Source organism: Oncorhynchus kisutch, linkage group LG20 (genome assembly GCF_002021735.2).
Source record: "Oncorhynchus kisutch isolate 150728-3 linkage group LG20, Okis_V2, whole genome shotgun sequence".
Taxonomy (NCBI): domain Eukaryota; kingdom Metazoa; phylum Chordata; class Actinopteri; order Salmoniformes; family Salmonidae; genus Oncorhynchus; species Oncorhynchus kisutch.
Genome location: NC_034193.2, coordinates 42113474 through 42130412, shown reverse-complemented (window position 1 = coordinate 42130412; position 16939 = coordinate 42113474). Strand labels below are relative to the sequence as shown.

At 43.3% G+C, this 16939-nt stretch overlaps 1 protein-coding gene and 1 long non-coding RNA gene across 4 annotated transcripts in view; one reads left to right on the top strand and one right to left on the bottom strand.

The window, feature by feature from the left end:
- Positions 1 to 6962, bottom strand: part of LOC116355527 (uncharacterized) — a 32705-nt gene extending 25743 nt beyond the window's left edge. The window contains exon 1 of the long non-coding RNA XR_004204562.1: positions 6538 to 6962. This is a non-coding gene — a long non-coding RNA (uncharacterized LOC116355527). The remainder of the gene's footprint in view (positions 1 to 6537) is intronic.
- A 4307-nt stretch (positions 6963 to 11269) lies between these two features.
- On the top strand, positions 11270 to 16676 carry LOC109865897 (uncharacterized). 3 transcript variants are annotated; one of them, XM_020454394.2, is made up of 5 exons: positions 11272 to 11504; positions 13216 to 13371; positions 14307 to 14396; positions 14784 to 15119; positions 15528 to 16676. In XM_020454394.2, the coding sequence occupies exons 3-5, from the start codon at positions 14330 to 14332 to the stop codon at positions 15905 to 15907; spliced, it is 783 nt and encodes a 260-aa protein (XP_020309983.1). In that variant the 5' UTR covers positions 11272 to 11504; positions 13216 to 13371; positions 14307 to 14329; the 3' UTR covers positions 15908 to 16676. The 3 variants fall into 3 exon arrangements, with proteins under 3 accessions (XP_020309984.1, XP_020309983.1, XP_031655758.1); XM_031799898.1 differs by lacking the exon at positions 11272 to 11504 and adding an exon at positions 11780 to 12016; XM_020454395.2 differs by lacking the exon at positions 13216 to 13371 and having other exon boundaries at positions 11270 to 11504.
- The last annotated feature ends 263 nt before the right edge of the window (positions 16677 to 16939 follow it).

Here is a 16939-nt window from a genome sequence, read left to right as displayed (position 1 = left end):
TCCGCAAGGCAATCAAACGGCCTCCCGGGTGGCACAGTGGTTAAGGGCGTGGTACTGCAGCGCCAGCTGTGCCACCAGAGACTCTGGGTTTGCGCCTAGGCTCTGTCGCAACCGGCCACGACCGGGAGTTCCGTGGGGCGACGCACAATTGGCCCAGCGTCGTCCGGGTTAGGGAGGGTTTGGCCGGTAGGGATATCCTTGTCTCATCGCGCACCAGCGACTCTTGTGGCGGGCCGGGCGCAGTGCGCTCTAATCAAGGTTGCCAGGTGCACGGTGTTTCCTCCGACACATTGGTGCGTATGGCTTCCGGGTTGGATGCTCGCTGTGTTAAGAAGCAGTGCGGCTTGGTTGGGTTGTGTATCAGAGGACGTCCACTTCGCTGACCTTCAACACTGGGGCCCCACACGGGTGTGTGCTAAGCCCACACCTGTACTCCCTATTCACCCACGACTGTGTGGCCATGCACGCCTCCAACTCAATCATCAAGTTTGCAGACGACACAACAGTAGTGGGCTTGATCACCAACGATGACGAGACAGCCTACAGGGAGGAGGTGAGGGCACCCGAAGTGTGGTGTCAGGAAAACAACCTCTCACTCAACATAAAAAAAACTAAGGAGATGATCATTGACTTCAGGAAACAGCAGAGGCAGCAGCCGTCTATCCACATCGAAGGGGCAGCAGTGGAGAAGGTGAGAAAGTTAAGTTCCTGTGCCTACACATCACAGACAAACTGAAATGGTCCACCCACACAGACAGTGTGATGAAGGTGCAACAGCGCCTCTTTTTTAAATTTATTTTATTTATCCGTTATTTTACCAGGTAAGTTGACTGAGAACACGTTCTCATTTGCAGCAATGACCTGGGGGATAGTTACAGGAGAGAGGAGGGGGATGAATGAGCCAATTGTAAACTGGGGATTATTAGGTGACCGTGATGGTTTGAGGGCCAGACTGGGAATTTAGCCAGGACACCGGGGTTAACACCCCTTCTCTTATGATAAGTGCCATGGGATCTTTAATGACCTCAGAGAGTCAGGACACCCGTTTAACGTCCCATCCGAAAGACGGCACCCACCACTTTAATAATGTCTACATATCTTACATTACTCCTATCATATATATATATATATATATATTGTATTTTATACCATCTACTGCACCTTGCCTATGCCGCTCGGCCATCGCTCATCCATATACTTATATGTACATATTCTCATTCACCTCTTTAGTGTATATTAGGTAGTTGTTGGGAAATTGTGAGATTACTTGTTAGATATTACTGCACTGTTAGAACTAGAATCACACGCATTTCGCTACACTCACATATGGTTAGCAGATGTTAATGCATGTGACTAATAAACATTTTATTTGATATGCCACGCTTGTCAGGTGGAAGGATTATCTTGGCAAAGGAGAAATGTTCACTTACAGGGACGTAAACAAATTTGTGCACACATTTTTAGAGAAATATGCTTTGTGTGTGTATGGAACATTTCAGCTTATGAAACATGAGACCAACATTTCACATGTTGCTTTGATATTTTTGTTCAGTATAATATTTAATGAAGTCTCAGGTCAACTGTAAATGACAGGGATAGACATGATTATGATACTAATTCATATCATCGAAAGACGGATGTAAGTGTAAGTTCAATAACAAGTGACATGGATAGAAAGTTAAGGCTGCCCCGTTTGCCAGTTGGCCTCTCCTGTCTAATTGTCTTCACTGGGCTTTCACTGTTCAGGTTAACACCAACTCTTAGTGGGACGTGTCCCCTTCTCCTCTGTCAGGAGAGACCGATATCATAAATATCTCTTTTACACCCATTCAGCCCCCCCCCCTCCCCCCTCCTGATGGAATGTTGAGTAGATGGCATTTTAGATGAAATAAGAAAACTTCACTAGGTCTTGAAAACAGATCAAAACAAAGAGCCCAATCTTAACCTATGGACATTTGGCAGTGACATCAAAAGAGAAACAACTTCGAGAGGGTTTATGGTCCAAACAACCTCACAAAGCCTTTACAACTTCTGACAAAGATTGCATAATGCAGAAGTACATCGACCCATACTACCATTTTACCACTCCACTTTAATAACAAGGGACAGATAGTCCTGCTGTTATACAGTACAGAATGATTGTGGCATTTCTATCTGACATGACAGAAATAACACAAGTCCTATACGTTTAATGAGATTATGTCCATTCTAGCATGGCCATCAAGTGACAGTCAAATGAGAGGGAGCTCAGGCTAAATCACACTATTCCCTCTTCTACTCAACACCCCTCTATGTCTGATCTGATTGGAGGTGCCTGTCCGCAGTCTCCGTGTGATCTCTGTCTTTATGCACTGTGGTACAGGCGCTGCCATTACGATAAGGAGCGGCAGGATGGCTCGTAAAGCGGATTCATGACCGTCGCAATCAGAGGTTAACGTGTCCTCAAAGTTTAGGGGCTTAAAGACGGAGGGGCCTAAAGTTAGGGCCGATTGTCCCTTGGGGTCTTATGTGGTCGGCAAACGCATTAGTGATCCATACAAGCCCTAGAGGCCTAGTCCATTAGACCTGTGTCGCTAATGTATTTGTGTCCCAAGCTGGAGTTAACAAATGCCAAATCTGTCATCTCAGTGAAGGGTGCGTGCGTGCATGCACAAAATGTACAGTATGTGCTTCTACGTACAGTGTGTGTCTCTGTGTTTGCATGCATGTGCGCACACACACACACACTTGTCTCCACAACCACGGTCCCTATTCTCTAGGGAATAAGATATGGGCCATGGAGATTTATATTATTCATTAGGTTTACTTCAGAGATGATTATTCTCTCAATGAAGGTGAACAGTGCTTGCAGAAAGTATTCACACACTTTGACTTATTTCACATGTTGTTGTGTTACAGCCTGAATTGAAAATTGATTCAATTGAAGATGTTGTGTTACTGCCCCACACACAAAACCCCATAATGTCAAAGCGGAGTTGTTTTTTATTTTTAAAAAGTATTCAACCCCTTTGTTATGGCAAGCATAAATAAGTTCTGTAGTAAAAATGTGCTTAACAAGTCACATTATAAACTGCATTGACTCCCTCTGTGTGCAATAATGGTGTTTAACATGATTTTTGAATGACTACCTAATCTTTGTACCCCACACATGCAATTATCTGTAATATCCCTCAGTCGAGCTGTGAATTTCAAACAGATTCAACCACAAAGACCGGGGAAGTTTTCCAATGCCTTGCAAAGAAGAGCGCCTATTGGTAGATGGTAGCATGGTGAAGTTACTAATTACACTTTGGATGGTGTCTCAATACACCTGGTCACAACAAAGACACATGCGTCCTTCCTAACTTAGTTACCGGAGAGGAAGGAAACTGCTAGGGAGTATTTTAAGGGAAAAATAAAGGAATCCCTGGCTCAGTCTGTTTTACAACAGACACTGTGAGAGAAATTCACTTTCAGCAGGACAATAACCTGTTTTGACTTAAATTGGGTTGAATCGACTTGAAAATGGCTATCTAGCAATGATCAACAACCAACCTGACAGAGCTTATTATATTATTATGTATTTTTTTACAATAATGTGCAAACATACAATCCAGGTGTGCAAAGCTCTTACAGACTCACCCAGAAAGACTCACAGCTGTAGTCACTGTCAAAGTTGATTCTACATTTGTTGTCAACATTTGTTGACTCAGGGGTGTGAATACTTATGGAAATGAGATATTTCATTGCCAATAAATTTGAGAATATTTATAAAAACATGTTTTCAGTGTGTCATTATGGGGCATTGTGTGTAGATGTGTACGATAAAAAAAAAACGATTTAGAATTCAGGCTGTAAAACAACAAAATGTGGAATAAGTCAAGGGGTATGAATCCTTTTGAAGGCCCTGTATATGAATGGACAAAGCCATCGGTCACGTGATACCATTCATTCATATGTGAAGATTCAATAACGCACTGAAGACAAATTAAGTCGGTTACAGGTGAACTGCACGTACCTATTATGAATGTGTTTCTTCCTCATTAAGAAATGCAGTGGCCATTACTGAAGCCCAAAAGAGAGTTGTCTTTAGGGTGTAGTTTAATGTGGGCGTTTATTGTATTTATTTATTGTCCATTCAATCACAACAAACAAACAAAGGCAGTAGTGAGAAACGTAGTGACAGCGAGGTAAGCAAAGCTAGCTTTCCTATGGAGAGAAGTTTTGAAGTTGAGGACGTGTTCCCCCCTGACTGGCTCACCATCTCAAGATGATCTGCTAATTCAGTTATATACAGTATGTAGGCCAAAGCCTTCGCAGACCTTGTGCTTAACCAACCTGACAGCAGCTAGCTAGCTAGCATAGCTTGGGGATAGCTGAAGCTGGCTAGCCTATCTAGCTAGCTGATATTTCTGTCAAATCACAGTTATGCCCAGATGGCAAGAAGTACAAGTGTCTGGAATGTGTTTCATGAGACCCTCATTATACAACACCTTACTACGGAAGTAACTTGAAGATATATTACGTAATGTAAAGACATGTTACCATGGAAATTATATCAACAGCTGCGAGTTGAATACCCAGTCTTCAGTCAGCACAGCTTTCAACATAACTGGCTAGTTTTGTCTCATCTTGAACTCATATCCCTAAAGGTCTAGGCTTCATGTGGACATTGCACAAACATGGCTAGCTTGAATGCAACTACATTTATCAACAACAACCAAAATCGATGGGTGTGTTTGTGTTACAAAGACAGCCTATTTACAGCAGAAAATGTTTCATCATATTGATTTGCTTATAAAGACAGTATGCCTACACTTTACCTAACAAAGGAAAATGAGTTGTGTGTAGAGTACACAGATAGAACAAGGAGCATACAAATATTTGGTAGAGCTTCAGCGGTTCCAGAACTAGCATAGCATTCTATGTCTATAGTCTACTCTAAGGATTTGTCTGTCTAACCACACACTTACATGCACTGCTCTCTGGGTGAGGTTCTGTCTTGAAGTCTCCAGCGGGTGAAGAAGTCCCTTTCATCTATGCGATGTATTTCAGGTTACGGACAGGTGCAGCCAGGTGACAGGGGGGGTGGAGTGCCCGAGACTACATTCTTGATATGACATAGTTTGCCACAACGCATGGGTTCAGCAGGCAGAGTTCAATAACCCGCCTGTATCTACTGACCTAGCTTCCTCCAGGAGGAAGCTTTGAATCGGTCAGTAGATACAGAGGAATATGAGAAAAGTCCAATTACTGAACTTCTGTCGATATTCTAAACAAAGTGTTCTGATAACTTTCAAGTTCAAGTGTAGAATAAACCGCCTAATACTGTAGAAGCAGTGTCCTGCTAATATAACAATGTGCAAATTTGACACTTGTCTTTCATCTTCTAATGTCATTCACAGACAATACAGATACTGTACTTATCAGCATTTTGTCTGGTGGTCCATGTTAGTCATCATCCCTTTGTATAGTGTCCCATATAAGACAGTTCCACCCCACCCCATTATATTCAATAATAACAAAATACGATGAAAAGTAATAGATGTGTCTTGTATAATTGTAATGCTGAGTGCAAGGTCTCTCCCAGTTCAGACATCTGTATCAATCTGTCTTTAAGTCAGGGGCCTCCATGACAAACCATCTCTTGTCCTCCATCGGTAGCAAAGCAAGGTAAGTTTGATACACACAGCACTACATTATCAATGGCTGTTTGGCGAATTCCAAGACAGACAAGTGATTTTATTGTGATGTATAGCGAGATCAAATGTGATCAACCTGAAGTGGGACTGGTGACTGGCCACGTACTGCCTCAGCATTCTGCTCCTGATATGGTAGGGGGGTTCCCACGACACTGCTGAACAACAAATTCACCAGGTTTTGTAAGTAGACTGAATTAAATTAAATATCAGTCAATAGACATAAAGCGAGAAAAACACATTTTCTCTAGTTTGGAAGTAATAATATTAATAGAGTGACTGTAAGCACAGAATAGATTCAGGCCAGTGACGCTGATGCCGTTACTATGCAACCAGCTGTGGCAGGTACCATCCTTCTTTGCGCTAGAAAATACACAATAGAATTTCCTGAGAACAGGCATGTTGTTTTAGCACTAGTAGCAAACGAAGCCCCTGAATGCTGGCTAGCTAGTTCTAACCTAGCCCTTGATCATGACTCCCAGTTCAATTACAGTAAAGGCAGAATGCCGACAGGGTCTGAGTTATCGAGAACAAGTGCTAACCCAAACAACATGCCTGTTCTCATAAAAATAGCTACCTACCTAACTTGCAAATCCGGGTTAGTTATCAATATCTTTGTCCGAGTTGAAATTAATTGGCTAGCTAGATAGCTAGCAGGGATCTTCTTAGCTAGCCCGTTTGAGTTGAAACATTATCGATAGCAAGCTGGCTAATGTTACATCCTATCAAACCTTATTGTCAGGCGCAACGTTAGCAATGCAAATCTTCCTCTCTATGACATTACATCACATTACACATTAGGGAGGGACTATGTATTTAGCTAGATCACAGTATCATAGCTATCTAGCTAGCTACTCACCACACACAGCCACAGTGTCATACGTTTGTTGTTTGTAATACATTCCTTGCCATCTTGCGAAACATTGTTGAACGTGTTAGAAGTTTGCACCAACTTTATGGAAGCCAACATGTTCACAACACATGGCAGCTGGGGGTGGACCACACCTTGTTGTCTCTTTGCAAATTGGACATCATTAGCAAAAGTGGGCATGTATATGTAAATAATCCATACCCAACCCATACTACTCATGACGCCCTCATTTCCAAATCTCGTTTTGGATGAGGCTGACTTTATGACCAAAATTATCTTATTTACATTTTGTAGTCAATTTTGACACTATAATTAATTTTTCTGACTCATATCGACGCTGCACAGGCCATTTATAACCAGTGAAGTTTGTTATAGGAGGAAGTTCCCCTTTATTAAGATGGCGTCTCATGGACATGCGCAATTTGAGCTAGTCCAGGAAGTGACGTATCAGGCTAGCTCAGTGCTGCCCCCTCATTGCGTAACTGAAGTTGAAGGCCGACAGGGGCACTGCAGGCTGCCATTAGTTACTAAATTATTCTTATAACTTCTTTTGTTTTTAAAATAATCAGTTCAATGACATACATCTGGTATATTAGAAGCAGTTTTTGGTGCCACGATTGTCTTTGATTTTGTATTTTATTTACACAAAGGTTTATCATGAAAATTGGCATTTTTCCATTCACTATAATGGGGGATCCTGTTTTCTGCAAACAATGCCTGCAGTACCACGGTCACCCTTGAATTTTCATGGCGTCAATGAGAAGGGGCATAGGGCCAATCAAGCTTCATACCGCATGGCGGTGAGCCTCTCAACTTTTGTAACAATGCAGAGGGCTCTGTATAGCTCCGCATTGACATGATTGGTTGACGGTAGGTGGGGGCGTCCCGCCAAATGTCCCCTCCTTCTTTCATTTGAATACAGTACAACTCATTTCCTTTAAATTAGCTTTCTTCTTTGAAGGGTTGTTTTCACACTTTTGTTTGAGTTCTTAGATGTTTGAAATCAACTCTTTTGTGATAAAAAAAGGTCTAAAAACAATCCTGAGTACAGTAACCTGCTGAGGAACTACTTTGGAAAGGGACATACAGGACAAAATGCATATCAAGGACAAATGGTGAGAGGTACAACCAACTCTTTCTTGACCTACCACTCACTCCGTCACTTCTCCATGAAACAAAAACAAAAAGTCCACGTTCTTTTCTTGAAGCTTTCCAGGCTTGAGGGGGTAGGAAATGTGGTGGGAGTTGGTCAACGTTCCATCTCATTTCAAAGATGCCCCAGTGCCCCTGAAGTGGACAAAATGCAGAGAAAAGCTCCATGGACAGATGGAGGAATGGACAGATGGAATGGAGAGGGAGAACAGTTACTCGCTTGCCTTTTAGTTAATGGACCAGGCCTAAAAGCTCCTTCTCCTTTCAGCCGCTCAGAGGCAGCCAGAGTACAGAGGTCAGGCAGCCATGCAGGTCCCATGTAACAGCACTCTGGCTGTGTAAGCTAACCATCCTATTTTATTATTGCTTTGTCCAGTCCTAAGAGAGAGAGAGAGAGAGAGAGAGAGGGGAGGGAGGGGACAGACATTAGAAGACCACTTAAGAAATTCAGCCAGTAAAAATGACCAAAAGCTCATTCATTGACCTGTCACTGCTCAGAGGAGCTGAGTTGGTCTGGTTTAAGAACAAAACTGTAGTTACACAAAACTGTCCTCCAAACTATTGGTGCCAACTTGGTGCCCATCAGAATTGTACATCTCAAACCAAGTTAGCTGAACTTTGCAGAAGATTTGTATAGCTTTGGCTTTAGTCGTAATAGTCAGGGCCTAAGGAGTTGAATGACGATTGGTACTTTGGAGTGTACTTTTGACTTTGTCCCTCAGCACTCTGGCTCATGATATATGGGAGAAGTGTGATTCATACAGTAAGCTGACCTAGTACAAGCTTAAAACAGCCAGACAGGGATATGTCCAAAATGCCAAAAGGGGAGAAGGATGAGGCGGAAGGGCATAAAGTACGCGCTTGGTACCGATAGGCCGCTGTCGCCTCTGGTCTAGGATTACCACGGAAATGCGATCGTAAATCCACCTGACTAATCACCATGACGACGACCCAGAGTGCAGGAGCTCAATCCACAGCCTCTCTCCCAGTGTGGAATTAGTGTCAACTTTCGAAAAAGTTTACTTAATGACTTTATGAACTACCTCGGCAAAGTCGCATGAGTCACCCACATTAGAGCTGGATCATTTTAGACACCATTATGGGGACAAAAACTCTGCGTTTTGGGGGTAATCTGGCCCAACAGAAATTAAGTATCGGAATGAGTGTCGACAAGCTGTGAAAATAAACTGTAACTCAGTGTGTCGTGCCAGGGCGAGAGACAGAGATAGAAAGAGTCACCACATTCTGTCACTTGCAGGGAAACGGTTGTCTGAAAGTGTGAAATGCAGTGTGGCGTTGTTGGCAAAGGTTTCCCGTTGTCGGTGGCAACAACACTTATTATTAGACTTCCTGTTTTATTCAAAGTTGCTCTTAGCACATTGCTTGTTTCCTATCACATAAGGTTGCCATGCTGGTGGCAGACCAAACAATGGAGCATTAAAATGAAGATGCACTGAGGAATATACACACTTATCAGAGGAGAGGCATCCAAGCAGCACATTGCTATATCAAAAAGGCCTAGTGTGTGGTAAAGCACAAAAGGTCAGAGCACGGCAGAAAATCTCTTCGTCTCACGCTACCACCGTGTTCAATCTCAAATGTAAGCGTGGTAGTGGGCTGGTGATGAAGCAGAGAAGAGGCTCTCTGTTCTGTAGCGGTATATTGTATTGTTTTGGTGGAGATGTAGCCTCCATGTTATTAAAGCCTGCAGCGTGTTCTATATCTTCGTTGTTGGCAGCTACTGCAGTGCTGATGTGGGAGGAGAACTGATGCCCCTAGAGCGGAGACAGTAAGCCTGAACACCCACACACACACACACACACAGTAGACACATCCAAACACACACGTGCGAGAGTACACCATACGCAGTACATACACAGACAGAAGAACTGCCACACACACACACACACACACACACACACACACACACACACACACACACACACACACACACACACACATATACAAAGTAGACATACATCCAAACACACACACACGCGCGCGCAAGAGTACACCATACGCAGTACATACACAGACAGAAGAACTGCCACACACACAAGTCCAACAGAGAGGTCAGCCCTGTGGGTCAGACATCAGTGAGACCCTGCCAGGCTCCTCTCTCTTTGCCGTTGTTTCCCACCCTGGGGGGGTGTTCCACTAGAGGTCATCCACCACTGAAGGGTCAAGGTATAGTCAGAATTCTACATGCATATTGAGTTGCCTCACACCCACAACACTCAAGGAACAGTTTGGGGGACCTGACCTGTTTCCTCAGAGTAGAACGGTTACAGCTTAAATACAAGCTCGGAGCAGGAGAAAGGCTTGTCATGTACAGTGGTTAGTGATTTACTCAGTTTACAGAGTGCAAAACGCCCATGGACAGTCTGACGGGCACTTTGGAGTGATGAGCGTAGGTGTGTGTCACGCTAACGGAGAGGATGATCGTTTTTTTTTTACTCAGGAAACAAAGTGGCATGAACACTCACTAATGAAATCTCATCTGTCTAGCCTGTGTGATAAAAGATGATTCAAGCTAAAAGGGTTCAAATGTGTTTTTGAACTTCGCAAACTCTCGAAAAACTTTTAGAACACACAATCTCAAAAGGTCCTGTTACTGCAGGATCATTTGCAGAACATCTGTGTTTTCACCCTTGTTCTACAACATTAATAAATGTATGAGTTACTTGAATATGCTGGCTGTAAAGATTCAGTCAAAACACCATCATAAACTTTTTGCCAGGATTTGGACAGGGTTGTTCCGGTTTTGGTCAACAGATACCCCCATTGTGCTTTTTGACCCTTTTTTTCCCCTTGTTCCCAGTTATTATTTGCACCTGTGCCTCGTTTCCCTTGATTGTATTTAAACCCTTAGTTTTCCTCAGTTCTTTGCTCTGTGTTTAAATGTTAGCACCCAGCCCCGGTGATGCTGTGAACATTTGTTGCTCCAGTTGGACTCTCTTGTGGTGTTTGTTTGTTTGTTTGTTTGTTTGTTTGTTTGTTTGTTTGTTTGTTTGTTTGTTTGTTTGTTTGTTTGTTTGTTTTTGTTTTTGAATATCTTTTGAGGCTTTTTTTCTGCTGTACCTACCACCTTGTGGATTTACCTTTTTGACTTGGAGGATTACCTTTGTTCTCTTGGAATTACTTTTTACGGTGTGGATTTATTTTTGACTGAACAACTTTCCTTTTTACTTTATTAAAACATCGTCTCAAGTACTGCTGTGTCTGCCTCAACTTCTAGGTTCTGCCGACTATTAGTGGCTCAGTTTGCTAAGTGACTGTTTCTCACATTGGAGACCCGAGTTCGTAACCGGGTCCTGACACTTATTACCAAGTATACAGAAACATTCGATCCATTTGACCACGTCTAAGCGATGACATTAAAAAAAGTTAATACTGAAACCTATCAAGTGAAATCACTTCCTTCTCATGAATGAGCCGATCACGTGAGTGGGAGTGATATCTGCAACAACACTCTCACCCCTTCATGTTGGCACCCAATCAGAGCAACAGCTCCCATTACAACTTCATATGCTAGTTTCTCTTGACTTAGCATTAACTTATCACACTCTCTGTTACACACACGTTCTCTCACTCTTTCAGAAGAGCAGCAAGAGGTAGTTATGAGACACACCTTCTCAGAGATAAGTACAGCAGCCACACAAAGCCTCCTTACTTAATCATTAACGACCTTGGTATGTAAAGAAACCTACAAGGAAATGGGAGGACTAATTTTAGCAGGGGCTCAGAAGGTATCAGACAGAGTTACTCAAAGAAGCAAGGGACAAGCACGCCTTCATATTGGGGTGAGTCAAGTTTGCTACTGTATCTGTCAAACCTATGTCAACAGCAATATAACTTATCTAGCTGTACTTTTAATGGCCCAGTGCAGTCAAAAACTTGATTGTCCTGTGTTTTATATAGACTGAGTGTCTGAAACACCTGCTCTTTCCATGACAAACTGACCAGGTGAAAGCTATGATCCCTTCCTGATGTCACTTGTTAATTAAATCCACTTCAAATCAGTGTAGATGAAGGGGAGGAGACAGGTTAAATAAGGATTTTTAAGCCTTGAGACAATTGAGACATGGATTGTGTATATGTGCCATTCAGAGAGTAAATGGCCAAGACAAAATATTTAAGTGCCTTTGAACAGGGTAGGTGGCAAGCACACCGGTTTGTGTCAAGAACTGCAATGCTGCTGGGATTTTCACGCTCAACAGTTTCACGGTCTACCACCCAAAGGACATCCAGCCAACTTGTCAAAACTATGGAGTGGGATGGAGTTTTGGCCTTTCCATGGTGACATCAACATGTGGTAAATGAGTTAATAGACCAATAAGAAAGACTGTTCCAAACCTCTCTGCCAATAACAGCTAGTTTTCAGTTTCCCACTCAGAACACTCCCAGACAGTCCTAGCAAAATTCTTGCTTGAGAAATTGTTCTTTGCTAAGAAGCTATTTTTGTTTATTGCTTTGAACTGAACAAATTGGAAGGACACATTTTACATAAAGTATTTCATGGAAATGATAAATGAGCCCCATTGAGCACAAATTAAGGCCAGTCTACACACCACATGAGGAACAGAGTTTTACTGTGTGTGTGTTGCAAATGTATTTCTTGCACTTGATGCATATGTACTGTGTCTTTCTGTCCTTCTTGGGTCCATACACATTACAGCACTTCTTCTTGTTGCTACAGGCTGCAATCTAGAATGTTAAACACATAGTTCAGGAATTTTACAAACATCTCACTCACTCACATATAGTTGCAGTAGGCCAAGTCAGACACACAGAGTCAGACACACACACATGCAACAACATCACTCACATCTGAGTGATGCTGAGTGACTCACATCTGAGTGATCACTCACATCACTCTCCATCTGGCTTCCCCGTGTACACTTGCAAGTTCCACGCATATGATGAAGCAGCATCACAGGCAGCCCAGATCTTGATTCCATATTTTGGGGGTTTAGGCGGTGTGTATTGCCTGAAGGGCAGTAACGTTGGGCCCAGGGTTGTAAAACAGGGGAAGGCGGTCCACCCACTTGTCCCACACTGACCTGATTGCAGCTAGCTTTTCTCTCTGCCGCCGAGCTGGTCTGGTGTCTCAGTTATCAAAGCAGATAATCCTGGAATTAATGTGGAAGTTTTCCGGAGACATTGTTGCACGGAAAAGTTCTCCGGCAGTTTCTGCATCCCACAGGGATTCTGTGGATTTCTCCATTGGATCTGAAAACACCAGCAATGTTAAGAAACCCAAAGTATGCATGTAAATTAGTTTGGTTCATCTTCCATCTCTCAACAAACACGCCTTCCCTTCAAATTAGTGCAGTCCAGAATGATTTCCTGGATGGTGTCTGGGATGAACAGTTCAAAAGAAGACTTTATATCCTGTACATGAGTAACAGCCATCCGTGTCGGCCCTGGTCGCATCCATTTGCAGCCGTGCGGGGTGGCTCATTCCTTGGGCAAGAAGAGCATCCAACTTCATCCATATTTCTCCTCCTGCAGGCTGTTGATGAGCTGGTAGCTGACGGGCTGGTCCTGGGGCTGGCTGAGGGTCAATCTCATCCTCTTCTTCCAACTCACTGTCAGATTCCGAAGTGAATTCTTCATCTTCCAAAGTGGAAGACGGTCTAAGGCCCTCTGCCATACTGATTGATTGTGGTAAGGAGCCCCACATGCAAAGCTATTTATTTGTGTCCCTTCCCCAATTTGCACCTGGCTGGGGTAGATTGTGGGAAAATACAGAATTTTTACAATGTAATGAAATGTATTGTAATAGCACTGTGCATGTTCCCACAAGACATTGTAGTTGCACACGCTACAAAGGGTAAAGAGTGTGGGACAAGTGGGAGACAGGTTATTGGTGCTATCTCTCTCCCTGCCTATGTTGAAACAGCACACCTACACACACTTTTATTACCCTCGGGTCCAGTGGTCCCAAACACCACATATGTAATATACACTACCAGTCAAAAGTTTGGACACACCTACTCATTTCAGGGTTTCTTTTTTTTGCTATTTTTTACATTGTAATAATAGTGAAGACATTAAAACAATGAAATAACACACATGGAATCATGTAGTTGCCAGAAAAAGTGTTAAACAAATCAAAACAGATTTTATATTTGAGATTATTCAAAGTAGCCACCCTTTGCCTTGATGACAGCTTAGTAGACATTGAAAATGGGTCCCACAGACCCGAGCGATACTGAGAAACATGGGCTGCATTGGACCTTTTAAGGAACAAATATCGGTCTGTGAAGCAAAGTATTACACAGTGCACTCCACTTATAAGAACGATTTAAGACTCCGTAGGACAGAAGCATAATGATACAATGTACAGGTATTGGATCTTAATTTGAACCAGTTTGCTACAGCAGGAAATGATCAAATACACTATGTTTTACATTTCTTGCAATGCAGGAAATTTATCCTGCAACAGGATCCTACATCTGTACGTCTCTTGTAAGGATCAATCAGTTAAATGAATAAGTGCACTGTGTTTTGCAACAGGTGAAGGTGAATAATCAGGTAGACTGAGTGAGAGTGACATACTAGTGGAACATGACCAATGTGTAACTTGTGTGCGTCTATAGGAGATCAAGTCAAGAGAAACAAGATGAACCTGCTCACCCAGCAAACGGTGATGCTTTGGCTCTCTGTTGCTCGCACACTCACAACAGCAGGTAAGCAAATCAAGTTGAAACTTGACTTTTTTTAGGCACCCTGGTCCTCGAGTACCCCCAACAGTACACATTCTCATTGTAGCCCTGGACCAGCACAACCAGTCAATCAACAAGTTATCTTTACAAGCTGAAGTTTGTGACTTGCAGTACTAATACACAGCTGACCATAACTACACAGTTTCTGAAATTATATACTGTAGATGATTTGTATTTCATGTGGATGGGTCTTTGGTACTTGCCAATACAACAATGTAGCTTGGGCCCCCACACTAGTGGGCTCATAACACAAAATGGAATGGCTCGAGTCAGGAACGAGCATTAGTTGAGCACAGTCATTCCAAGAGAGCTTAGTGAAGAAACTAACTCCAATATCTCCTTAATCCACAGAGCTGGTGAAGCTAAGCACTGTTGACTCTGTCATTGTGCCATGTCACCAGCGTGTAACCCTCCGATGTGACATCACCACCTTCCAGGAGGGGCTGTCGATCAAACATCTGGCCTGGGTCCGCCAGGACGGCAAGCACCTGTGTGACGTTAACGGAACTGGAGTGACCGGGACCCACTCAGGGAGCACACCTAGTACCATGGAGTGTAGTTATACCCCACAGACACAGCTGACCCTGACTCTGCTGCAGGTACAGCCACTGGAGCGGGGAAAGTACTTGTGCAAGCTACGCTCCAATCACGGAGTAAAGGAGGCCACTACAACGGTGGAGCTGAAAGGCGAGTGTCCTAGCCCATTCTCACTCGTGTAATACTGTCATAACCTAGACATCTCATGCATGTAGTCCAATGCCATTGACCAGAGGATGGTGGGAGGAGCTATAGGAAGACTGGCTCATTGTAATGGCTGGAATGGGATAAATGGAACGGTGGTCATGTTTGATTCTGTTCCATTAATTCCATTCCAGCCATTACGTTACAATGAGCCAGTCCTCCTATAGTGGACATAGCTAATGGACATTGCCTAACCACCAGGAAGTACAAGGGACGTTACTGTGCCTCAACTGAGCAAAATGTATGACTAATGGTGTCAGGGGGCTTACGGAACTGTATTGCACCATTTCAAGAACTCTCCAACCTCAGCCATATTCTTTGTGTTTACATTTTTAAAAATTTGTTCCCATTCAGAGTGCTACAGGAAGGCCCAGCCCAGTGTCAGTGATGAGGGCCCAACCTGCACCTTCACTGGGGTCTACCCTGATGGAGAGGTGCACTGGTTCCAGGGACCCAACAACGTGACTGGGGACTCTACAATCAACACTAAACAAGTGGAAGATGGAACGTCATTGACTATAACTAGTTCGCTGAAAAGAAAGACCGTCTCTGGGGAAGGGGCCTACAACTGCTCCCTGTGGATCCCCAGTACCGGAGCCTACCTGACCAGCAGCTTAGTGGTACCAGAGCATAGTAAAGCCAAGGTTGTGCAGCCCAATGCCAGTGGGGCAGGGTCCATTGGTCCTTTGTGGAAGCCTTTTCTATTCCTCCTGAGTACTCTCTTCCTGGTGTGATGTCTTGAAAACAAACATTGACAAGCAAGTGGATCATTTAATAAGAATATGGAAGAGCCATTGTGTGAGGTTCCTTTCATGGTCCAAAGGTTTCCTTGGCTGCGTAGAACAAGGAAATGATAACCTGAGGCTGGTAACCTGGTGCAAATCAACCTATTGTGAACGCACCCTTGTTGGTCTGCCAGTGCCAGATGTTAATTAGATTGTTAATTAAAAACAGCAAACGGCAGTAGAAACAATAACAAAGCTTACTTCCTTCCCGTTTCGGTGAAAAGCTGAGGGATGGGGCCGGAGAAATGTAACCACTCTCAAATTCATAGACAGTGCTTTGGATGCATGGCCTGACCATCGATGATATCAAAATAATTAGTTTTAACAATGTTTTGTGGCTATATAGTGTTTTATTAAATTGGAGTTAAACAAGCTTCTGATGGGGTAAGACAGTTGCACTAAGCTCATGAGGCATTTATAAGTTATATTCTTCAAGAATGAATGTGTACATATATAACATTAAAAAAATTATGTAACAACTACTGTTTGCACCTTTTAAGGGCGTGACCTTTTGTAGAAGCCTTCCTGTTTGCGTTAATCAGAGATCCCCTTACTGTTCGGCGTGCTTTGGGCGGACAGGAGCGGTGGTTTAATTGGGTTGATTTTCTACGTTTGATTGAATGTGAGTTGTGCGAGAAACTTATTGTTAGTAATGATGTCTGTGAGGTGATATTCCTGCTTAGGATGGATGTAAATAAATGGCTGCGTCCTGATTATTGTCTGAGTCCCGTGCTCCACTCCTTGATACAAAGAACCGGTGTATTTTAGATTTAGTCCTGAGGACCTCCTCTCGCCAATAACAAAAAAAAAAGCGATGTAGGACTGCTACAGGAATTGAACATTTGTGTAAACTCTCCCGCACTACATGTGGCGTAGTCCGGTATCCCTATTTGGGAGGTGTTACATCTCGGCGGATAGTCTGCAGCGATGGACATGGCTCTACCTGTTCAGCGGTTGCGCTGTTACAATGTGCAAGAGGGC